We start from the raw sequence: 26,856 nt of genomic DNA, 5'->3' as shown, positions 1-26,856 counted from the left end.
TAGCAATTTATTGAAACCAAGCCCGCATTGTGTGGAGACTTTTTATTTCATGTGGCACCTGACTGACTGTAGAAGCAACCCTAAATTGACGGTCTCAGAGTAGACTGAGCCTTTCTGACTAAAAAGACTGTGGGGCCAGGCGTGGTGGCTCACGCCTGTTATCCCAGCACTTTGGGAGGCCGAGGCGGGCGGATCATGAGGTCAGGAGATCAAGACCATCCTGGCTAACATGGTGAAACCCTGTCTCTACTAAAAATACAAAAAAAAAAAAAAAATAGCCGGGCGTGGTGGCGGGCGCCTGTAGTCCCAGCTACTCGGGAGACTGAGGCAGGAAAATGGTGTGAACCTGGGGGGTGGAGCTTGCAGTGAGCCGAGATCGGGCCACTGCACTCCAGCCTGGGCAACAGAGCGAGACTCCGTCTCAAAAAAAAAAAAAAAAAAAAAAGACTGCTGGATATATGAAGTGGAAAAGAAAGAATAACAGGGGAACCAGGATTGAAATTTCTAAAATGGGTAAAGAGTATTGACAGAATCATAGAGACCATCTAAGCCTGTGAATCTCAAGTGGCTTGTCTCTCCTCTTGTCCTCCCAAGATTCTGATATGTAAGGAGATGTGTGTCCCATGCATGCATGGATGTACACACACACACACACACACATACACCCACACACACACACACACACATATCTTACTGATGAGTATATGTAATATCCTGTAGGAGTGCCGAAGCAAGAAAATAATTGAGAGACTTATCTATTCCAGTGCTTCTGTTTCCATAGATGGAAATGGGTAAGTTGTTTTGGCAGACTAGAATGTCCTTTTATGAAACAAGAGTCTGAATTTTGTGTTACTGTTTATTTTTTTCAACTTTTAAAAAGATTATTTCTTAGGGAGATTTGGTTAAAATAGATAATTTTTTTTCTTAAATCTGATTACTTTTAAGTGACTATAGATAAAACTTGGGAAGGAGATAAGAGACCTTTCTCTGAAGGTAGATTTTTAATAAAAGGAGAAAGTGGAATTGGTGAACTTGAGGTCGAAACTGATGGATCAGTATAGGAAAATATTGAAATACTCACTTATTAGATTTTGTTCCGTGGTGTTTACATAGAGTCCAACAACTGTTTTTTGTTGTTGTTTTGTTTTGTTTTTTTGAGATGGAGCCTTGCTCCATTGCCCAACTGGAGTGCAGTGGTGCGATCTCAGCTCTCTGCAGCCTCCGCCTCCTGGGTTCCAGTGATTCTCCTGCCTCAGCCTCCCAAATACCTGGTACTACAGGTCAGCACCACCATGCCCAGCTAATTTTTATGTTTTTGGTAGAGACAGAGTTTCACCACATTGGCCAGGCTGGTCTCAAACTCCTGACCTCAAGTGATCCGCCTGCCTCAGCCTTCCAAAGTGCTAGGATTACAGGTATGAGCCACTGCACCTGGCCAGAACTTGTCACTTTTGCACTCTAGTCCTTAGCTCCAAAGGTTTTCCTCTGACTTGATTTAAAGCAAGCCATCTTTCCCCTTTGTAAAATAGTGGGAACACTTATTGCTGAGGTTTTCATGTGAAATGAAGCCAAAATCTTTTAAGATTACAACAGAGTACATTAAAGTAGTTAAATGGTGAGGTAAGAGTCGTGTGTTTAGACATATATGTATCTGTAGATTCAGATATTGTATACATTTATCATTCAATAGAAATGAAGAATAGGTTTTTATGTTAACTTTTTAAAATAATTTATGTTTATATAATTCCAAACTTGTAGAAAAATTGCAAGAAAGTACAAACTCCTATATGCCTCAGTTAACACTTTGTTCTGTTTGTTCCCTCTCCCTCACTATATATTTATGTGCTTGTGTATATATAAATATCTATATCCATTATCATTATTCTTTTTCTGATCCATTTGAGAGCAAATCGTGAACATAATGCCTCCTCACCTCTCAATACTCCAGAATTTATATCCGCCATGCAAGATTACTCCCTTACCTAGCCATCCAAATCAGGAAATCAACATCAGCAGATACTACCATCCAAACCACAGACCCAATACACATTTTTACGAGATGTTCCAAAAATATCTTTTTTATTTCTGACTTGAGATGCAATCCAGGATCATTTATTAAATCTAGTTGCCATGTCTCTTTAGTATCCTTCAATCTAGAAGAGTTCTTCAGTTTTTTTCCTTTTATGACTTTGACAGTTTTAAAGAGTAGAGTCCTTTGATTCTGTTGGATGTCTGTCAGATCATGCATTCTTGGCAGAAATACCTCAGAAATGATGCTGTGTCTTCTCTGTGTATCATATGAAGAAGTGCATGATGTCAAACTGTCTCACCCCTGGTGATATTAATATTGGTCACCTAGTCAATTTGGTGTCTTCTAGGGTTGGTTTTTTTTTCCACTATGAAATCATCATTTTTCCCCTATGCAATAGTGCTATGGTCTGAAGTTTCCCCAAAATTCATATGTTGAGGTCCTGACCCCCAAGAGGATAATATTAGGAGGTGGGGTCTTTGATTAAGTCATGAGGGCAAAATTAGTGCCCTTATGAAAGAAGTCCCAGAGAGACCTCTTGCCCTTTCCACCACGTGAGAAGCCACTGTCCATGATCCAGGAAGTGGACCCTCACCAGACACCAAATCTGCTGGCGCCTTGATCTTGGACTTCTCAGTCTCCAGAAGTAAGAGAAATTAATGCTGTTGATTATAAGTCAAAGTTGATTATAATAACCTGTTGATTATAAGTCACAGTTTATGGTATTTCTTGTATCAGCCTCAACAGATTGAGACAAATAGTATTTTGTGGGGAGACTCTGCCAATATCCTGTTCCTTGTCAGACCTCCACTCACCAGCCTTAGCATACTTTGATGAAACCCTCCTGAATCAACCACCTTTATGATGGTTGCCAAATGGTGGTTTTCTATTTTCATCATTTCTTCTACTTTTCTTAGTTGGCATTCTAATGGAAGGAAGAAGTTTCTATTCTCTGCCATTTATGTGCTTGTTTATTTATTTATATCATTATGTCCATGGATTTCTATTTTATTCAATGGATTGAAATTTGTTACTCTTACTATTTATTTTTACGCTCAAATTGCTCAATACTTGACTGATAGGAGTATGTCCCCATTGTTCTCTGAGCACCTCCTCTCTGGTGCAGGATGTTCCAGGCTTATCATGTACTTTCTTTGCCCCAATTCTGGAATCAACTATTTCCCCAAGAACCCCTGTTTCCTTTTAGTGGAAGATGATATTTAAAAACTAAGCACTTGGTGTGCTCATTGCTTCTGTGTGCTATTACTTCGAGTCCGTAGTGGGCAGAACTAGGAAATATATGTATGTATGCACTGTAATATTATAATTTGAAATACATGTTTGGTCTCTGCCCCCAAGTTCCTGGCACAGAGCTCCTAAGCCCTTGTAGATAAGGGGCACTAAGAGAATCTTTTGTTCCTATATTTGGTCTCTGACCCCAGTTCCTGTCACAGGGCTCCTAAGACCTTTCTAATTTCCTGAATGATAGGAGTGTCTGACACAGAGCTCCTAAATCCCTTGGAGTTCCTGGGTCATAGGAGAATCTTGTTTTAATGAAGTAACTCTTAGTGGGCTCCTGAATAGCGTCAGGATGGGGGCTGGTTGCCAAGGGATCCAAACATGATTAAAGGGTTGGAACTTTTAGCTCCACCCCACCCACCTACTTCAGAGAGGAGCTTAAAGGGTGACTTGATCACCATTAGCCAGTGGTGTAACCAATTATGCCCATGAAATGAAGCCTCTATGAAAAACCCAGGACAGGGTTCGGGGAGCCTCCTGGAGGGTAGCCCACCCAGAAAGGGCATGGAAGCCTCACATGCCTTCTTCCATACCTTGCCCTATGCATTTCTTCTATCTGGCTGTTTATCTGTTCCTTTGTAATAATGTTTTATAATAAATGAGTAAGTATAAATAAAATGTTTCCTTGGGTTCTGTGACCCACTATAGCAAACTAATCGACCCTAAGAAAGGTGTCATAGGAACGCCAATTTTTAGCTGGTTGGTCAGAAGTACAGGTCACAACCTGAGACTTCCAATTAGCATCTGAAGTGGGGAGCAGTCTTGTGGGTTAGCAGTCTGTGAGACCTGACGCTCTCCAGGAAGAGAGTGTCAGAATTGGACTGGAGGATGTCCAGCTGGTATCTGCCAGGGAATTGCTTGGCATGTGGGAAAGTCCCCACACATCTGAAGTCAGAAGTATTGTGCTGAGTGGTGAGTGAGGGTAGAAAAAGCACTTCAGTTTTTTCCTATCTTTATTACATACACATACAGCCAGATCTGTTTCTGTATATATCTGTGTGTGTGTTTGTATATGTATAGATATCAATTCACATTGAGATGTCTGATGGCAGGTTCAATACTTCAAGATTCTTTGTAGCCTTCCCACTTTCTATGTTTGTATGTAAATATCTTCCTTACCATTGATAAATTTGGCTTTCATCATACTCAATATATTTTCTTAATCTCTTTGTACACTACTCATCTCCTGACCAGCCTGGTTACCTACTCAGCCTTTGATTTTTCCCCCCCAAACTTGCTACTCTTTTGATCTTCCCAATTTCAGTAATGACAACTATATTCTTGGAATTACTCAAGCTAAAAGTATTAGTGTCATCCTTCTTGCCCCACTCCAAACCCCTCATTCATCCCATTAATAATTCCTTTAAATAGAATGATTTTTTGGCTGGGCACAGTGGCTCACACCTGTAATCCCAACACTTTGGGAGGCTGAAGGGGAAGGATCGCTTGAGCCCAGGAGTTTGTGATCATCCTGGGCAATGTGAGACCCCATCTCTACAAAAAATAAAATAATTAGCCAGGCATGGTGGCATGCACCTGTGGTCCCAGCTACTCAGGAGGCTGAGTTGAGAGAATTGCATGAGCCCAGGTGTTTGAGGCTTGCAGTGAGCCGCCATGCTGTGCCACTGCACTCCAGCCTGGGTGACAGAGTGAGACCCTGTCTCAAAAAAAAAAAAAAAAAAAAAAAAAAAATTCCCCACATCTACTGCTAATATTCTAATAATCTAAGCCACCATTATTATCTTTGCATGTACTTTAGCAAGATTCTTCTAATTGGCTTTCTACTCCCACCCCTACCTTTATGTCTATTCTCTGCGTAATAGCCAAAGTCATCCTTTTATAACCTAAGTCAGATTATGTCATTTCTTTGGTCAGAACCTACTAGTGGCTTCTGTTCTCACTAAATTTAAAATTCAGAATTCTTATCAAAGTCCTAGGTCATCTACTATCCCTTCCCTCACTGTAATTTAATCATATTGGCCTTTTACTGTTCCACACCAAGCACATTGTCACCTCTGGACTTTTACATGTGATGTTTCCTCAAGCAAGCTCTTAATGCCAGAGAGCCACAGAACTTGATACTCCCTCACTCCATTCAAGTCTTTGCTCAAATGTGACTCTAACAGTGAGGCCTTCCCTGACTACACAACATAAGGCGGCATCTTTTCTTCATTCTCTATTTCTTTTCTTTGTTTATGTTTATTGTATTTATTACAACCTGCCATAACATTTAAGAGCAAGAGTTTTTGTGTTTTTTTTTTTTCCCCATGCAGGGTCTCCAGTACCTGGAATAATGTCTGACAAATAGTAGACTCTTGATAAATATTTGTTGAGTGACTTTTTATGGATTCATGTTCAATAAATTCATGTGGTTGAAATTGATTTAGGTGATATATTAGCAGTATCTTTTATATAGCTGTAAATTAGATGATGTTTTACAAGGAGTACTAGTGTCAAATAAGCTCTCAACTGGCCTTAAGAGAGAGAATTTATTTTCCAAATGTAGATATTTCAGAAAGCAGAATTAGAGATTAAAGATTTTTTGAAAAAGAAATTGTGAAAAAGGAATTTTGAAAAAGGAATTGATGGGAAGTATACTCGTCACCAGCAGTAGGTTTCTGGAGATCTAAGATCTGGAGTTTACCTCACTACCTTAGTTTCTAATGCTTGTCATGCTTTCTCAAGACCATTTCTCAAAGAATGTTCCTCTTCTCTAACTATACCTTTTCTTTCTGATCCAGCACTGTTAGGCGTCTCATGTTTTCTGGTGTGTTTTACTTTTCTTAATATCTAATACTATGTTTATTTTATTTTCTATTGGAGCACAATAACTTCATAAATATCTCTTATTCTTTGCACTTTCAGTAACAAAATTTTTTCAAGTCAAAGTCTGCCAGCACCATAGAGGAGTAGTTGTGTTTGCTTCAGGATTGTCTGAGGCTTTAAAGCGGGTGAACTGCTGACCTTGAGGAAAAGCAGATAATTCTATCAAGAAAGCCTCCCTCCAGGAGTAGGCTTTTATTGCTTTATTATATATCTTAAACTGTAAGATCCTGTTTCTTCACCTATGGAAATAAGGTGAACAATATCCTTTTCATGAATTGTAAATATGTGTAAGTGCCTGGCACATAGTAGGTGTTCTGTAAGTATTCATTTATCTTTCTTCCTTCCCTTATCTTCCACTAATCCATATAACTTAATGTCTCATCTCTACCAATAAGCTCTTATGTATCTTAACCAAATTTTCTTACCAAAATTAACTATAGGCCAGGCATGGTGGCTCATATCTGTAACCCCAGCACTTTGAGAGGCCGAGGCCGGTAGATCACTTGAGGTCAGGAGTTTGAGACCAGCCTAGCCAACATGGTGAAACCTTGTCTCTACTAAAAATATAAAAATTAGCCGGGCGTGGTGACACATGCCTGTAATCCCAGCTACTCAGGAGGCTGAGGCAGGAGAATCACTTGAACCTGGGAGGCAGAAGTTGCAGTGAGCCGAAATAGTGCCACTGCACTCCACACTAGGTCACAGAGTGAGACCCTGTCTCAAAAAAAAAAAAGATAGTCAAACTTGGTGAACACAAGCAAACAAAAAAGTGTATGGAATTGTTTTTGCTCTAAAAATACTAGAGACTAATACTAGATTAGTGTTTTCCTTCATAGGCCATATATATCTTTCTGGTATTAAGATAGAGAAGAGAGAGTTGCTTCATCTGAGTGACCAAGCAAGACCAATATAAGTTAAAGTACACAGGGAGTTTCCAAGCATTAAACTCATGGGTGCTCTTCCTGTCTAATCTTGTCTTCATTTGGTAAGACATATGCAGACCTACCATGAAGCTTCAGGGAATTTTTGATTCTTGCCAAAAATAAAAATGCCCTGAAGTGTGCCTGTTGAAAATGCCAACAATATGTAGATTCTGAAAGTTATCTTGTAAGTGAAAGAAAGAGTATAGCTGTTACAGTATTCTTGTCAAATAGGATTTTCCCTAAGTTTTATGGGAGTAAGGACTTTCTCTGCTATACTGAACGCTAGCCTCATTTCCTCAGCAAGCATGATTGATCTCAGTTAGATATTAAGAATTTATAAAGAGATTGTGAAAGGGTAAACCTCAAATCAATGGGAAAATAACAGATTATAAAAGTCATGACATTGAGACTCTTAGGAAGAAAAATTTTGTTTCTTCCATCAAACCAGGCCAAAGTAAGTTATAGGTTTGTTAAAGATAAATGTAATAGAGAAAAACATGGGAGAATATTTATCTGATCTTAGTGTAGGGGTGAGATTTTTAAGGATTCTAGCAAAGGCAAGCACTGTATGGGAAAATGGTGATAAATTTTACAATCCCACAGTTCAGAAATGTGTAATAATAACACCAAAGCAAACATTTATTGAGCTAAATGCCAAGCCTTGTAGTAAGTGCTTTACATATAAGTCAGTGCCAAGGTTGAGAAACTCTGCCCTAGAGCTGCGTAATCTGTCGCTCTCGTTTGCTGTGTTATCATATGCCAGATGTTTTGTCATAGTGTAACAAGGTTTACCAGCTTCCCAATCTGCAGCATCTGTTTCATCACTGCTTACAACTCTGCCACTTAACAGATGCCACCTATATTAGTTTTTTTGTTACAGCAATATCCTACACCAGATACTAATCCTGTATTAATTAGGATAAAGGCTAAACAATTAGAATAGGAAGACCCAAAATACAGTGGTTCACAAAAGATAGGTGTTAATTATTTCTAATGCAATGGTTTGGAGTAGATAGGTAGCATTTGCCTCATGAAGTTATTCAGAGACTCAGATAGCAGGGTAGTCCATCACTTTCTCTCATGGCCTGGCTAAACCTGTGTCATTGATTTATTTGAGTTCTAGCCAGTGGATAGGGGAAAGAGAGCATGGAGAAGACACACCTATTCTCTTAAGATCTAGTCCTTAAAGGAGCAAATGTTACTTCTGTTCACACTGAATTAGAGAGAATTAGTCACGTGGTCAATCTCACAGCAGGTATGGAGGCTAGGAAGTGTAGTCCCACAGCGTGTGCCCAGGAAGAAAGGGATAACATTTGGCGGACAACAACAAATAGTTTCCACCGCAACTACTACCTGTGCTGCCTCTAAATATCTGAGAAGCCAAATGATAATGTGGGAGTTAAGTATTCTTATAAATGAAAAATTAAAATATCCTAAAAGAAATAAGGAAAAACTACAAATTCAGTTTTAAAAAGGGAAATACAAAAGACTACTAATCATACATCAGTAGCTGATTGTCAACAAAGGTACTAAAACAATTCAGTGGAGGAAAGAATAGTCTTTCAACAAATTGTACTGGCACAACTGAATATCCACATGCAAGAAGAATGAAGTTGGACCTCTACCTCACAGCATATATAAAAATTAATTCAAAATGAATCAAAGACTTAAGAGCTAAAACTATATAAAACTCTTTGAGGGAAAAAAAAAAAAAAAACGCAAGTCTGTGTTAACTTAGAATAGGCAACAGTTTCTCAGATATCACCAAAAACACAAGCAACCAAAGAAAGAATAGACAAATTGCAGAAATAAAAACTTTTGTGCATCAAAGGAATCTATGGAGAAAGTGAAGACAACCCACAGAATGGGAGAAAATATTTGCAAATTACATATCTGAAAAGGATTTAATATTTAGAATATATAAAGAAGCTTTACAATTCAATAAAAACAACCCAGTTTTTTTAAAAGGGCAAGGATTTTAATAGACTTTTTTCTCAAAGATGAGTAATACCTTTATTCATTAGGAATATGCAAATCAAAATCACAGTGAAATACCACTTCACATCCGCTAGGATGACTAAAATTTTTAAAAACGGAAAATAACAAGTGTTGGTGAGGAGATGGAGAAATTGGGTGAGAATGTAAAATGGAACAGCCATTGTGGAAAAACAGTGATGTGAACATTAGCATTTGGTGGTTTCTGAAACTATCCAACAGAATTGTCATATGACCCCAAAACTCCACTCTTAGATTTATACCCAAGAGAACTGAAAACAAGTGTTCAAGCAAAAAGTTGTGTACACAAATGTTTGTAGCAGCATTATTCATAACAATCCAAAGGTGGAAACAACCCAAATGTCCATCAGCTAGTGAATGGATAAACAAAATGTGGTAAACCCATACAGTGGAATATTATCAACCATAAAATTGAATGTAGTAATGATTTATGCTACAACATGGGTAGACCTTGAAAACATTGTGTTAAGTGAAAGAAGCCAGACACAAAAGTGTATATATTGTATGATTCCATTTCATTTGTCCAGAATAGGCAAATCCAGAAATGTAGAAAGTAGATTAGTGGTTGCCAGGCACAGGGGGAGAGGGCACTGACTACTTAATGGCTATAAAGTTTTCTTTTCTTTTCTTTTCTTTTCTTTTCTTTTTCTTTCCTTTCTTTTCTTTTCTTTCTTTCTTTGAGATGGAGTTTTGCTCTTTGGTGCCCAGGCTAGAGTGCAGTGGCATGATCTTGGCTCACTGTAACCTCTGCCTCCGGGGTTCAAGTGATTCTCCTGTCTCAGCCTCCTGAGTAGCTGTGATTACAGGCACCCACCACCACGCCCAGCTAATTTTTGTGTTTTTAGTAGAGACAGGGTTTCACCATGTTGGTCAGGCTGGCCTTGAATTCCTGACCTCAGGTGATCTGCCCTCCATGGGCCTCCCAAAGTGCTGGGATTACAGGCGTGAGCCACCACGCCCGGCCAGGTTTCTTTTTGTGGTGATAAAAATGTTCTGGAATTAGGTAATGGTGATGGTTGCACAACTTTGTGAATATACTAAAAGCCACTGCATTGTATACTTTAAAACGATGAACTTAATGGTGTGTGACTAATATCTCAATAAAAAATAAGACTAGTGACTGTGAAAATCTAGCATCCCACCAGTAATCAAAGAAATGAAAATTATGCTGGGTGCTGTGGCTCATGCCTGTAATCCCAGCACTTTGGGAGGCCGAGGTGGGCAGATCACGAGGTCAGGAGATCCAGACCATCCTAGCTAACGTGGTGAAACCCCGTCTCTACTAAAAATACAAAAAATTTGCCAGGCATAGTGGCGGGCACCTGTAGTCCCAGCTACTCGGGAGGCTGAGGCAGGAGAATGTTGTGAACCTGGGAGATGGAGCTTGCAGTGAGCCGAGATTGTGCCACTGCACTCCAGCCTGGGCGACAGAGCGAGACTGCCTCTCAAAAAAAAAAAAAGAAATGAAAATTATGAATGTTAATCTTAATTGTATCCATTAAAATGGTAAGTTAAAATTTTGTTAATACACTCATATTCTATTATTGATAATGTAAATTGATACAGTTGTTTTGGAGGACTTAATTGGTAATATGTATCAAATGCTTTAAAATAAACTATACTCTTTGTCTCAGAAATTATGTTGTAAGAATTTATTCTAAGGATATAATAAATATCTATTATGATATTTATCTACATGCTTGATGATGACAATGAGATTAAAAATGGAAAGCAACTAAAATGTTGAAAAATGAAACATTCAGTAATTTTGAAGTAATTGAAATGTTTCATAATAAGCAGCCAATAATTTATGATATCCAATGGCTGGGCACAGTGGCTCACGCTTGTAATCCCAGCATTTTGGGAGGCTGAGGTGGGTGGATTGCTTGAGTCCAGGAGTTCAAGACCAGCCTGGCCAACATGGCAAAACCCCATCTCTACTGAAAATACAAAAATTTGCCAGGCCTGGTGGCACATGCCTGTAATCCCAGCTACTCAGGCGGCTGAGACAGAAGAATTACTTGAAACCCAGAGGTGGAGGTTGCAGTGAGCCGAGATCGCACCACTGCACTCCAGCCTGGGTGACAGAGTGAGACTTTGTCTCAAAAAAACAAAACAAAACAGACAAACAAAAAATGTTTGATACCCAAACGATGTCATAAAAATTATGTTGTATAAGATTATACCATTATAGTGCCATGAAAAATGTTAACACTGTATTAACTGATTAAAATGAGAATCATAAATAATATGTAAAATATAGTCTTGAATTTGTTTTTAAAGTCTGTTTTATAAGTTAATGTTCCCATATTTATGTGAGATTACCTGTGATTTTTGTTTTCTTTGGATTTTTCTGTATTTAATTTTCTTTATTGAGCATGTATTCTATAATCAGAAAATTATGTTTTCAATATGTTTTTTTAACTAATGATTTTATCACACTGTAATTTATAATCAGAAATCTATGAACTAACTTTTGGGAAATTTAAAGTAAGGGCTGTTCCAACAGAATGTGCTGGAGGATGGGAGTTCCTACACGTCCATTAGGACCAGCAATATAGTGGTGTGGCTATTAATCTTTCATTATAATATACCCATTTCTTGCTAGACTCAGTGACTCTGGTTGATTAGTTCATTGCTTAGAATAAGATCTTGTGGTCAATTCCTATGTGAGTCAAGTAAACACTGACTTTGGCTTTAGTTCTAGTCAGACAACTTGTAAGTGTGTATCACAAGTCAGAGGGGACACTAAATGGGAGAGCATAAGTGGATTTTTGTAGATCAACCATTGTTGTGGGAAAACCTCTTCAGTTCTGCTCCTCTTGGCCAGATATGGGCCTGAGTGTGAGTCTGGATAAGAAGAGTTCAAACTTCTCTTGTGACACACAGCATTTCTTACCCAGGGGAAGTTTAAATAAATTTGAACATAAAACCTAGGTCTTCCACTTGGTTTAAAGCCCTTAACTAAGAAATAAGATATATTGGAAAATGCTTCGTACCTACAGCATTGTTGTTAAGAGATGTTGGCCCCATGGGGCATGCAGCTGTTGAACCAGAGTGACTCCCACACCCAGTGATGTGAGTATCATTTTCTTGGACCTGAATCTCACCTGGGGCCTGGGAAAGCAGGCTGGGACACAAGGAGAATAGCTCCTGGGTAGCTGGGTGAGCTATTGCATAGATGGCTGCAAAGACTAGTCCCACAAAGAGGGGCACCTGGTGCTGCCTTGTTGGCAGGCAGTCATTTTTGTCCTACATCCTTCTGAGTAGTCTTGTGAATATGAATGTTTACTTAAGCTTGAAAAATTTCCCTAGGCATTATACTTAACATCTTGGGACTCAGTTTCCTGCTCTGTAAAATGAAAATGTTGTCTACCTTAAAGGTGGTTGTAAAAAGTAGAGTTACTGCACAAAGCTCCTAGAATATAATAGATATTCTGTAAATGGTAGCTATTACTCTGTTTATACCATCGTATTTTAAAGGTAAAATATGCTAGATACTTCCACAATACCTATTTTACAGACTTGCATTAGAGGATATTGGCAGGTATTGACATTTTGAGCATTGTAATTATTGACCATGTAATTGTCTAGTTTTTTTTAAATTATACTTTAAGTTTTAGGGTACGTGTGCACAACGTGCAGGTTAGTTACATATGTATACATGTGCCATGTTGGTGTGCTGCACCCAGTAACTTGTCATTTAACATTAGGTATATCTCCAAATGCTATCCCTCCCCCCTCCCCCACCCCACAACAGGCCCCGGTGTGTGATGTTCCCCTTCCTATGTCCATGTGTTCTCATTGTTCAATTCCCACCTATGAGTGAGAACATGCGGTGTTTGGTTTTTTGTCCTTGCGATAGTCTGCTGAGAATGATGGTTTCCAGCTTCATCCATGTCCCTACAAAGGACATGAACTCATCATTTTTTATGGCTGGATAGTATTCCATGGTGTATATGTGCCACATTTTCTTAATCCAGTCTATCATTGTTGGACATTTGGGTTGGTTCCAAGTCTTTCCTATTTTGAATAGTGCCACAATAAACATATGTGTGCATGTGTCTTTATAGCAGCATGATTTATAATCCTTTGAGTATATACTCGGTAATGGGATGGCTGGGTCAAATGGTATTTCTAGTTCTAGATCCCTGAGGAATCGCCACACTGACTTCCACAATGGTTGAACTAGTTTACAGTCCCACCAACAGTGTAAAAGTGTTCCTATTTCTCCACATCCTCTCCAGCACCAGTTGTTTCCTGACTTTCTAATGATCGCCATTCTAACTGGTGTGAGATGGTATCTCATTGTGGTTTTGATTTGCATTTCTCTGATGGCCATTGATGATGAGCATTTTTTCATCTATCGTTTGGCTGCATAAATGTCTTCTTTTGAGAAGTGTCTGTTCATATCCTTTGCCCACTTTTTGATGGGGTTGTTTTTTTCTTGTAAATTTGTTTGAGTTCATTGTAGATTCTAGATATTAGCCCTTTGTCAGATGAGTAGATTGCAAAAATGTTCTCCCATTCTGTAGGTTGCCTGTTCACTCTGATGGTAGTTCCTTTTGCTGTGCAGAAGCTCTTTAGTTTAATTAGATCCCATTTGTCAATTTTGGCTTTTGTTGCCATTGCTTTTGGTGTTTTAGACATGAAGTCCTTGCCCATGCCTGTGTCCTGAATGGTATTGCCTAGGTTTTCTTCTAGGGTTTTTATGGTTTTAGGTCTAACATTTAAGTCTTTAACCCATCTTGAATTAATTTTTGTATAAGGTGTAAGGAAGGGATCCAGTCTCAGCTTTCTACATATGGCTAGCCAGTTTTCCCAGCACCATTTATTAAATAAGGAATTGTTTCCCCATTTCTTGTTTTTGTCAGGTTTGTCAAAGATCAGGTAGTTGTAGATATGCGGCATTATTTCTGAGGGCTCTGTTCTGTTCCATTGGTCTATATCTCTGTTTTGGTACCAGTACCATGCTGTTTGGTTACTGTAGCCTTGTAGTATAGTTTGAAGTCAGGTAGTGTGATGCCTCCAGCTTTGTTCTTTTGGCTTAGGATTGACTTGGCAATGCAGGCTCTTTTTTGGTCCCATATGAATTTTAAAGTAGTTTTTTCCAATTCTGTGAGAAAGTCATTGGTAGCTTGATGAGGATGGCATTGAATCTATAATTTACCTTGGGCAGTATGGCCATTTTCACAATATTGATTCTTCCTACCCGTGAGCATGGAATGTTCTTCCATTTGTTTGTATCTTCTTTTATTTCCTTGAGCAGTGGTTTGTAGTTCTCCTTGAAGAGGTCCCTCACATCCCTTGTAAGTTGGATTCCTAGGTATTTTATTCTCTTTGAGGCAATTGTGAATGGGAGTTCACTCATGATTTGGCTCTCTGTTTGTCTGTTATTGGTATATAAGAATGCTTGTGATTTTTGCACATCGATTTTGTATCCTGAGACTTTGCTGAAGTTGCCTATCAGCTTAAGGAGATTTTGAGCTGAGACGATGGGGTTTTCTAGATATACAATCATGTCATCTACAAACAGGGACAATTTGACTTCCTCTTTTCCTAATTAAATACTGTTTATTTCCTTCTCCTGCCTGATTGCCCTGGCCAGAACTTCCAACACTATGTTGAATAGGAGTGGTGAGAGAGGGCATCCCTGTCTTGTGCCAGTTTTCAAAGGGAATGCTTCCAGTTTTTGCCCATTCAGTATGATATTGGCTGTGAGTTTGTCATAGATAGTTCTTATTATTTTGAGATACGTCCCATCAATACCTAATTTATTGAGAGTTTTTAGCATGAAGCGTTGTTGAATTTTGTCAAAGGCCTTTTCTGCATCTATTGAGATAATCATATGGTTTTTGTCGTTGGTTCTGTTAATATGCTGGATTATGTTTATTGATTTGCGTATGTTGAACCAGCCTTGCATCCCAGGGATGAAGCCCACTTGATCATGGTGGATAAGCTTTTTGATGTGCTGCTCGATTCAGTTTGCCAGTATTTTATTGAGGATTTTTGCATCGATGTTCATCAGGGATATTGTTTTAAAATTCTCTTTTTTTGTTGTGTCACTGCCAGGCTTTGGTATCAGGATGATGCTGGCCTCATAAAATGAGTTAGGGAGGATTCCCTCTTTTTCTATTCATTGGAATAGTTTTAGAAGTAATTGTGTTGTTTTAACTCCATGTCATGCAATAGAAGTTAAAGTTGGCAGCATCACAATGAATAATGATTAAAGTCTGAGTATTTAATAGTCAGTTTATCTTCATATGTTCTTAGTGTAGTAGTTTACAATATTTGAACATGCCTTAGAACAAATATTTAATTATAGATGTGCTAACTGAAACTTCTTGCAGTTAATGAACTAATAAAATATCAAAATATAATGTTTATGTATCTTATTCAGCAAGTATTTCTTGAATAAATACTAAGTGTGAGGTATCATTCTGAGTGCCTCAGTGAACAAAACAGCCAATATAATTTTATATTTTAAATATGTAAAACATTGAAACATATATGTTCAAAAGTCAAATAGAATGACCCAGGGAATTCTCACTTCCATTTCTGTGCCCTTCATCTCCGTCTCACCTGTCATTCTCTTCAATTTCCTTCCCTTTCATTAAAGCTATTAATAAATAACCAAGGTAATATGAAGTTCACATTTACTATTTTCCCATAATCCATACTGTCCTGTGCTGTCTTTTTCCTGGTTCAGTGTCTCACTAATCCTTTCCTACTCAAACCTCTCCATCAGGCATCTTGGAATTCTATTCAGTAGTCCTCAGTTAATCCTAACTATAGTTGAATTAAGTAGGTTGAAGTTGAAGTGAGTGTTAAATGTAGATAGTAAATATAAAAGTCAGGGCTGGGCAAAGTAGCTCATGCCTGTAATCCCAGAACTTTGGGAGGTAGAGGTGGGCAGATCACCTGAGGTCAGGAGTTCGAGACCAGCCTGGCTAACATGGGGAAACCCCATTTCTAATAAAAATACAAAAAATTAGCTGGGCATGGTGGCACGCGCCTGTAATCCTAGCTACTCGGGAGGCCGAGGAAGGAGAATCACTTGAACCCGGGAGGCAGAGGTTGCAGTGAGCCAAGATCGCACCATTGCACTCCAGCGTGAGCAACAAGAGCAAAACTCTGTCTCAAAAGAAAAAGTCAGTATTAATGAATTTGTGATTTAGCCAGGCATGGGGGCTCACACCTATAATCCCAGCACTTTGGGAAGTATGCACCTGTAGTCCTAACTACTTGGAAGCCTGAGGTGGGAGGATTCTTAAGTCCAAGAGTTTGAAGCTGCGAACTATGATCATACCACTGCACTCCAGCCTGGGTGATAGAGCGAGACCCTGTGTCTAAAAACAAAACAGTGAGATATGACTTCACATCCTCTAGGAGAGCCATAATAAAAATAAAATAAAATGAATAGCATAGCATATACCATAACATTCTATAGCATGTTTGTCAGTACTTTTTAATTTTAATAAAGTATGTATTTTCCATTTGATTACCAAAGTACCAGAAGAAAATTTGAAAAGTACAGAAAACCTAAAGATAAATTAAAATAACTTCACATTGTAACAGTAAACCACTCTTACTGTCATCTTGGCATATCCTTCTAATCTTTCCTAGGCATGTATTGCATATACATGTTTCAAAATTGTTATACACGTAAGTCCTTTTATTTTTTCACATAAAATACATTCTGAGCTATTCCTGCCTGTGTTAGCCCATTTACATTGCTTTAAAGAAATACACAAGGCTGGGTAATATAAAGAAAAGAGGTTTATTTTGGCTCACAGTCCTGCAGACTGTACAGGGAGCATGCTGCTGGCATCTGCTTCTGGTGAGGCCTCAGGAAACTTACAATCATGGCAGAAGGCAAAGTGGAAGCCTGCATGTCATATGGTGAGAGATGGAGCAAGAGAGGAGGGAGCTGCCAGGCTCTTTTAAACAGCCAGCTCTAGTGTGAACTCATAGAGTGAGAACGCTCTCATTACTCTGAGGACAGCAGCAAGCCATTCATGAGGGATCTGCTGCCATGACACAGACACCCCCTGCTAGGCCCACCTCCAACACTGGAGATCACATTTCAACATGAGATTTTGAGGGGACAAAACATTCAAACTGTATCACTGCCTTTACATGTTACTTGAAAATGTGATTTTAATGACTGCATAGTATTTGATCATATTAATATGCCATTAACTTTATTACTTTTTTATGCTTTTATAAACCTTTTTTTATGCTTTTTAGTGAAGGTTCTTTTTTACAATCTTAATACACCTCTTTGATAACTTCCTTAAGATATCTTTTTTTGAAGCTACATTCCCTGGTCAAAAACAAAGATTGGTTAATACTTTTCATTTGGCTAGCTGATTGCCTTCTGAAAAGATTATATCAGTATATACTTCTGAAAGCAGTGTATGAAAGTGCCTATCCTTGCACCCTTGTCAAAACTGTGTTTTATATTTAAACAAACGTACATATATGAGCAACAATCTGGATGAAGGTAAAGAAATCTTAAGTTTTAATTTTTTGCTTACTAACAAATTGAACATTTTTATTTCATGTTGTTTAAACAACTCTTCTGACCAGTGATGAGTTAAAAGAAAAAATAGATCAATAAAAGAACAAAACAGTTAATGATAAAGTAATAATAAGTAATATATTAATAGAGTTGGGAGTCTATATTTTATACTAAGCAAACTGACATCCAACATAATTTATAATTTGTATTTTTATAAATATAAAAATTATATAAATTATAATTTAAGTATAGTTTTTATATCCTCTTAGATACTATTTTGGACATGTGGGATTCAGTGACTTAGCAAAGGTTTTTATTTGAGGCCATTCATTAATTCATAATTTAACAAATATTTACTGTCATTCTATGTGTCATTTACTGGGGACACATAGTGAACAAGACTCATGTGGCCTCTGGTCCCTTGAAGGAGAATAAAAATATTAAAATAGCTTATTTATTTATTTTTTTGACTGTCCTAAATTATGAGGTATGAATTTTACAAACTTTACTTACATTAGTGGTAACAGTGGAACTGGAGAGTTTTGCGCCTTCTCTAAGCTGCCCGGCAAGAACCACCAATAGCATGGTGGAACATATGGTCCTTTCCAAGCCCATGGCTCTTTCGGCCTGTAGATGTCAGCCCACGCATCTCCCTGTGCTTATAGACTGCTTTGGTGATCCATTGGGTGTCAGGATTTCTTCTGATAGCTTTATGGAATGGATCAATGAGGATAACCTCAAAAAATTTGTATGTGTAATCTTCACCAACCCAAAAAGAATTCAGGACTCTAAGAGCCCCACAGTGGCATCCAGCTCACTCCTCTGCAACGGACTGAAGGCTTCAGGCAAACTTTAGCTGATTAACACCATGAAGAACAGGCTTGCCATTAGTTGCACCCTTAGGAACTGGGCGTTTTCGGCCACCACGGTGAACATGAATCCTACATATAACGTAACCTTGCTTGGCCTTGCAGCCTGGTCGGCGCACTTTATCAGGCTGCGTGGGGCGGGGAGCCCTGTGGAGAGCAGAGAGCTGGCAGTACTGCCAGCAGCTGACTCTCAGAAGAAAGCGCATGACATGAGACTGCTTCTTTCTCCATAGCTCCTGGATGTGCGGGTATGCACCCATCTTGGCTTACCTGATGGCTACTGCCAGACAGAAAGGAAAATAGCTTATTTACTATTTATTGCCACATATTATACTAACCTCATTACATATATTATTTCCTTTAATATTAAAACAATATTTGGTAACTGCATTTTAGAAACTAGCATGTTTCTAATTAAACCTGTTTACATCAACTAAAATACTAACATGCTTTGTAAAAGGCCCTTCAGTATTGAAAGTGTAGTGCATTGTGGTAAGCATAATATAAACACGCAAAGCCCCATTTAGATATTGTGAGGCTTTCAGTATTTAGAATCTCAGTAGTGATGAGTTTAAAAGGCTAAGGATGATGGCAAAGCTGATTCCAACTTGGGGCTAAATTTTATTTGTCCTGCTTCTATGGAATTAGACCTGAGAGTCACCTATGGTAGGTCACAAATGCCTTTTCAATTTTGATTTGCTTGCATTTTCTATACAGGCTGTAACACTGCCGCATAAAACACTAGGGGCTCTTGCCAGAGGGGACTGTACAAGCAGTCCACAGATGTTCTCGAAGAAACTCCCTGGAACTTTACTACTCGGTTATACAAAGAGCCGCCAAGGCCAGGCATGGTGGCTTATGCCTGTAATCCCAACACTTGGGAGGCCAAGGTGGGCAGATCACTTGAGGTCAGGAGTTCAAGACCAGCCTGACAAACATGGTGAAACCCCATCTCTACTAAAAATACAAAAATTAGCCGAGTGTCTTGGTGGGCATCTGTAATCCCAGCTGCTCGGGAGGCTGAGGCATAAGAATCACTTGAACCCAGGAGGCGGGGGTTGCAGTGAGCCTAGATTGTACCACTGCACTCCAGCCTGGGCGACAGGGCGAGACCCTGTCTCAAAAAAAAAAAAAAAAAAAAGGAAAAGAAAGAGCCATCAACCGTCTTCATAGATTTCCTATAAGCCAGAGAATTTTCTCAGTGATCAAATTCTAACTGAGAAACTGAAATGTATTCATCAAACAGGCAGCTTTTAACATCTGAATAAATCTCTATAACTCTCTAGAGAAAATTAAGTTATAATTGTAGATACCATTAAACTGTGGAACATGGAAGTTGAAACTTAATTTTTGTTTAATAATTTAAAAACCATTCCTTAGAAAGGTTTTTGAGGCCCAATCTGTTGCAGCCACAATCTTACCGACTGGGGGAAAAATGCTTAGTTACAATTTTTAGGGGGGAATTACTGTCATGCTGCTGAGAAATGGATCCTGTCTTTTTTGACCTTCCTTCCTTCCTGAACGTCCTCTGCTAATGTTATTTCTGTGATTCAAATACTGCCGAGCACAGCACAAGTTTTTGCTGGAATTGACTTTAGAATGGACATGTGAGTGTTTATAATAAGGAAACAGATTCTTTTTTTCATAGGCTCTGTACTTAAAAGATTTATTATCCTGAATAACCATATACCCCCAAAAAAGTACAGTTTGGCTACTGTATTAAAATTTGAAAATATCCTGCATTACATGTTTAGTAGCTCAGAGGCCACTTTTATTAAATGTAAAGACCAAAACTTCTGTGACTCTATCCTTACTATATTTTTTTAGAAAATATTTACAATCTTAAATCAGCTTTAGAGTGCAACTCAAAAACCATTTTAAAACCTAATGAATTAAATTATTAAGAAAACAAAAACCAAAATGATAAATTAGTCTTGGGTTAGCTTGATAAGATTTTTTTCAATAGTTTAGAACTGAACTATTCTGTTAATGAAAATTGTGACTAATGTAATTCTGAAGGACTTTCAAGACAGGTTCCTCTCTACTGTTTGTGTAGAATACGAGTAAAAGAATGATGAAAATTGACCCTCTCTGGACAAACCTATAGAGACTTCCACTACCTGCTGGAAGATGCCTAAGCTTCTCCATCTGGTGAGATGCTGTGATCTGCTCACCCCTCATTCAGTCAGGAAAAGGACACCTTGCAAATCCCTGACTTGTTTTGCTGGCTGTGGGCACACCTAGACACCAGCAAGGAAGAGAATAGAAGGCAAATTCTCCCCAAACCGGCTACTGCTTTGAACACCCTTAACTATCCTAGACCCTTCTGGTCTCAATCTTTGAAACTTTATCAGTTCTTCCAGCTATGCCAGGTTTCTTGAACTTCTGCTAATAGCCTTGTCTAATAGTCTCGACTGGCTGACATTAAATTCAAGTATAAATCTTGGAATTCAAACTCAAGAATCACTTGAACCCAGGAGACAGAGGTTGCAGTGAGCTGAGATCGTGCCATTGCACTCCAGTCTGGGCAACAAGAGCAAAACTCCGTCTCAAAAAAAAAAAAAAAAAAAAAAAAAAACTCCTTCATAATCTGGATAATACTGCCCCAGTCCTACCTTCAGCACTCTTCATTTATTTACCTCAGGTAACTAAATTCTGCCATTGAGGGTGCTGGGGATGTATTTCCCTACCTGGAATGCTTTCCTCCTATCTCAATTCATGTCATACTTCTTAGACATACTCCTTAGAGACTCCAGCCAGCATTATTCTGTTGTTTCCCTTACCATTCAGACATAACACTTATTCTTATCTTAAATTATATTAACAGCTACATCAGTCTTTGTTTCACATATTTGATCTTATGTTCTGTATTTCCCATGGTGCCTAGCATAATAACTGGGTGCACTCAGACATGATTTCCTATAGAAAATCATTTTTAAACCTCATGTTTGTCTAGGTGCCTCCTTCTAGCACCCTGTATAATTGAAATTATCCTGTTTGTTTGTTTCCAATGCTTGCCCAGGTTCTCATGGTTATGTATTCAAAAGCACATATACAAACACAGAGTTAATGCTAAGCATAGTTCTTGGCACAGAGTAGGTTCTAAAAAAATATTTTGGCCAGGCGCGGTGGCTCACGCCTATATTCCCAGCACTTTGGGAGGCCGAGGCAGGCAGATCATGAGGTCAGGAGATGGAAACATCTAGAGATCAGACCTTGCCTTTCCATTAATGGTCCCATATGTCCATGACATGTTTATTAACTCTTCCCTAAAATGTCAATGTAAGGAATACTCAAATTGGTCAGCATCAGAGATATTGTTTACTGAACTAACACTAAGACTTTATATTTCTTGCTAAATGCTTTCTGTCAGTTCAATACTTTGATGTCAAAAATGCACACAAAAGAGACTATTTAAATAACATGGCCAAAAGATGAATATAGGAAAATTCTCAGACTAAACTGAAATGCCAAGAATTTTTTTGTTTGCAGCAGTCCTATTTACTGTCTAATCTATACGTTTTTCTGATTTAGATACCTAAATATCTAAACTTCTGTTTTAGTTTCCCCAAAAGCCTTAAGAGTTCCTTCATCAAGCCTTTGGTCCTCTAGCACTGTCTTCCTCCAGCTATACAATTGTGTTCATATTCTGTTCCTCATCAGGACCACAGCTAAGGAAGAACTCCTCTTTGCTATTGGATGGTAGGGTTGATGAGCAGAAATCTGCTATTTAAATGTTTAATTTTTAACAAGATTATGAAGCATATAAAGAAACAGGAATATATAGCCCATACACAGGAATAAAAGGAGGCAAGAGAAACTGTCTCCAAGGAAGTCCATACATTGGACTTACTAGACAAAGATTTTAAATCGCCTATTTTTAATATATTTCAAAGAGCTAAAGGAAACCATGTCTGAAGAACTGAAGGGAAGTATGAGAATGATATCTCAGCAAATAAAGAATATCATCAAAGAGATACAAATTATAAAAAGGAATCAAATATAAATTCTGGAGTTAAAAATACAATAACTGAAATAAAGATATACTATAAGTGTTCAGCAGCAAAGTTAAGTTGGCAGAAGGGAGAATCTGAATTTAAAGGTCAGTCAATTGAGATTCTTTTTTAAAAATTTTTATTTCTTTTCTAAATTAGAGATGGAGTCTTGCTATGTTGACCAGGCTGGTCTCCAACTCCTGGCCTCAAGCAAGCCTCCCATCTTGGCCTTCCAAAGTGCTGGGAGTACAGGCATGAGCCATGGCACCTGGTCGAGATTCTTGAGTTTGATAAAATCACACTGATAATTCCCAGGCAACCATGCCAAAATATATAGTAAAAAAAACAAGGGAATTAAAATGGTACATAGAAAATATTGATTTAACAGACCTCTTAAGGAGATACTATTTTTAAATTATTTTATAGATAAGGTAACAGACTTAGAGCAGTTCTACTGCTCAAGTAAATAATAGAGTCAGACTCAGAAGCCTAGTCTGTCACCAAAATTCCTTACTATAGTCTTACAAGGGAGATAGATGAAATTCTCTGGTAGAACATAGAAATGGTTAAGCCCTATTATTTTAATAACCACCATTTACACATACCATACTCTTATGATTCTGTCAGATAAGGAATGGAAAGCTCAAGAACGGTCAGTGTCTTCCCAGAGTGATGGTTGCTAGTAAGTGGTAGAACTGGGATTTGAATGAAAGTATATATGGTTCAAGGTTTTCTGTTGCCCATGATGTTTTGAGATGGCAACCTAAATATTATGTGGTTTTAGCACACTCACAACTGGGTGAGCATAAGTAGTACAGCAGACCTTTTTCAGACATCTGACTTATCTTGCATGCTAGTAGTAATGCAGGAGGATAACACAAGCTTTATAGAAAAACAGCATTGAAATTTTCCTTTCCTGGTTTTGTAATTTACAGACATAAACTTCCTTATTTGTTTCCTCTTTCACAGAAGATGAAGTAACCTGAAGTAACTCAGTGCTTTTAAATAAAACAACCACATAAAAAATTAGATATGTTTCTGATTTTACTTTATATCAACTGATAAATTCAACTACATATTAAGATATTTACAGTAATGTAAATACAGCCCAGTACTTGTTTTGATTTCTTGTAAAAAGCTACTTTCTCTTTGTAACCTGATTAGGTGTAGCTTGGGGTCTTCTGAAAAAGATAAACAAAAGCAAGGAGGCAGTCTGTTTTCTTCCAGTATCAGCAAAGAAAGACTGTAGAATTTCATGATTTAATTTTAAGACAACTCACATTTATCATCATCTTGATATTTATATCCTTGACTTTTACCAAAGTCTATTTTAGAAATGCCCATTGCTCTTAGAAAAGAAGAGTTTGTTTTTCTAGGCTGCATTAAGGAAACTCAAGAGATTTCAGCAAAACTTTATTGCTAAAGAATCTGTGCCCCTCCTGGATCTAAATAAGGAGGGGACTGTTTAAAGTTCTTACTTTAGGGGAAATTACATCAAATGCTTAGGAAAATGACCCATTTTCCTTCCTAATTCATCATAATCTTCTTCTTCAAACAAGTTCTAGGACATTTACACTTTCCTGTAAAATAAATGTTCAGTGGAGCATTCCAGACTTCTAAGTTTCTGAATTTGTCCTTAGAATATTCCTTTTTTTTTCTTCACTATTTTGAGTATTTAACATTATGAGTTTGGGAGTTTAGGTTCCAAACTCAACTGATTTTAAGGATCAAGTAGATAAAATGAATAAAGAGGGCAGAGGTAATGTGTAAGGGAGTGTGTGGCCTAATAGCTACCTGGAAAGAACGTGGCTACTTAAAGGCATTCAAATTCAATTGTTTAAAAATATTGCGGAGTCATTAAAACACATTGCTGGTCAAAGGTCCCATGGTTTCTCAGTTTCTCAATTACTACAGAATTATTCCCTTAGAAATTTGTGTCCAATAGTCAAAAAGTTTGGCTATTTTTTTAAGTATATTTGGATAAATTACCTACCAAGTTTTTGCATATTGGAGACCACCAAGGAGTTCATACTGCCAGATTAACTCACATTTATATAAACCTTGAAAGAATGCTTATCCTGCCATTTCTGAGCATTTATAAGTGAATTCTATCATTGATTAAGAAATTTATGGCCAAGCACAGCAGCTCATGCCTGTGATCCCAGCACTTTGGGAGGCCGAGGCAAGTGGATTACCTGAGGTCAGGAGTTTGAGACCAGCCTGGCCAACATAGTGAAACCTTGTCTCTACTTTAATAAATACAAAAATTACCCGGGTATGGTGGTATGCACCTGTAATCCCAGCTACTCGGGAGGCTGAGCCAGAAGAATCTCTTGAACCCAGGAGGTGGAGGTTGCAGTGAGCCGAGATAGTGCCGCTGCACACCAGCCTGGGCAACAGAGTAAGACTCCGTCTCAAAAAAAAAAAAAAAAAAAGGCGTGGCTCTTCATACAGGTCTCTTTGAATTGAAGTTTGTGCATATCTGTTCACTTAAACAAGTATAAAGAACATTCTTGTGTTTTGCTCATTTAAATGTAAAATGCTAGACAAGATACAGATGCATCTTCATCATACGTGCCCTTCTCAAACTGTTATGATACTTTTATGATTTGTTGTAAGCTTTAAATAGCTCTTTTTTTTTTTTTTTTTCTGAGACAGTGTCTTACTCTGTTGCCCAGGCTGGAGTGTAGTGGCGCGATCATGGCTCACTGCAGCCTCAACCTCCCAGGCTCAGGCAGCCCTCCTACCTCAGCCTCCTGAATAGCTGGGACTACAGCCACATACCACCACACCTGGCTAATTTTTGTATTCTTTGTGGAGATGGAGTCTTGCTGTGTTGCCCAAGTTAGTCTTGAACTCCTGGGCTCAAGTGATACGCCCGCCTAAGCCTCCAAAAGTGTTGAAATTGCAGGCATGAGCCACTGTACCCAGCACTAAATAGTTTTTACTTTACTTTAAATTTGTAAGAAATATATGCAGCTTTTGGACTGTATTTGCAATTCAGCTTTGACATAAAAATTGTCTGCTTTAAGCTTTGAGATCTGTTTAATTGAAGAGAACCAGGAATAGTAAGGAAAGCAATTGAATTATTATTACTTGCAATTTATTGTCCATGTGAATCAACTTTTTTTCCTTACAATGCAACCAAAAGACACAATTTGGATATGGCTAATATAAGTTGGGTATCATTTATTACTCTTTAGTAAGAAGTCTTTTGATTGCAAATAACAATGACCCAACTCAAAGTAGCTTAGGCAAAACAGAGGAATTTGTTGGCTAAGGTAACCAAATCACAGAAAGGATGAGATGGTGCTTGCTCAAGAACTACCCAATTGAAGGACACTGTCCCTGTCCTCTGCCCACCATTCCCATCTTCACTTTGCCAAATTTCTCATCACTGCTTTTCTCTGTGAGTTGGTTTAATTCTTTCCTACTACAGATAGGCACTATCTGCTTGGTAGGAAGAATAACTTTGGTGGGAAGGATAGGCCATTTTTGGTCTAATCTTTCAGCCTCTATCCCAGGGATGACCTAATTTAAGTCAAGGGACCACCTCCACCCAGTAATTAGGGGCAGAGGACAGTGGTTTGAGGTTCTGTCTTGCATATCTGCCTACCCTGCAAGTTTACCCCTGAGATCAGGACAGCAGGATCTGTTGCTAGAAGGAAGAAGAAGGCATGCAAGGTTATATATATTTTATGTCTTGGAATTCCACATAAAAAGATGCCACTACTGAAAATATTTGAAAATTACTGAATTAGTTTTATGAAATCAATTACTCCTTTAACTTGTATACGATTTTATAAATGTTATGTAACATCATTAGATTTCTCAGTCATGGGGCTCAAGTATAGGTTTATTCATTTTTTGTAATCATGCGAATTCTGATTGGTGTTATTATTTGTTGAACAGATATTTATTGAGCACTACCAGTATGCCAAACCCTATGCTCAACACAGAAGATGGAATGGTAAACAGACAGACCTGATGCCTCCCTTTATGGAACTTAAACAAAAAGAGGGACATACAAACAAATATCACCAGTATGAGGTTGTATGCTATGATCAGGAGTTATGAAGCAAAAAGACAATAGAGATATCCAAGTAGATGATTAAGTGAAGAGACTAAGGCTGATAAGAGTGAGCTAAACCACGGGAGAGAAAGCAGAGAGTAGTCAAGGCAGAAGAAAAGCCTGTGTGAAAGCTCAGAGGCAAAAAAGGAGTATTGGAGAAGCCAAAAACTGCATTGTAGAGAAGGTGTAATAGGGAAGGAGAATGGGGAGTGAGTAATAAGTGAAGAAGCTGAAGAGGTATGCCAAGTTCAGATAATGTGGTCTGTAATGATTTTTTTAAAAGCCTTTTCCTAAATGTGATGA

At 38.2% G+C, this 26,856-nt stretch overlaps 2 protein-coding genes across 30 annotated transcripts in view; one reads left to right on the top strand and one right to left on the bottom strand.

Annotated features, from left to right (window-relative positions):
- FCHSD2 (FCH and double SH3 domains 2) overlaps positions 1-26,856 on the top strand; it is a 302,934-nt gene that overhangs the window by 180,573 nt on the left and 95,505 nt on the right. The window lies entirely within an intron of this gene.
- Positions 18,171-18,746, bottom strand: LOC129136316 (large ribosomal subunit protein eL15-like). Its single transcript, XM_054661504.2, is given in 1 exon segment — positions 18,171-18,746. A coding segment is annotated over 1 exon segment (576 nt).

Source organism: Pan troglodytes, chromosome 9 (assembly GCF_028858775.2).
Source record: "Pan troglodytes isolate AG18354 chromosome 9, NHGRI_mPanTro3-v2.0_pri, whole genome shotgun sequence".
NCBI classification, from domain to species: domain Eukaryota; kingdom Metazoa; phylum Chordata; class Mammalia; order Primates; family Hominidae; genus Pan; species Pan troglodytes.
The sequence above is the reverse complement of the archived record's forward strand: the minus strand, read 5'-3'. Positions and strand labels throughout refer to the sequence as shown.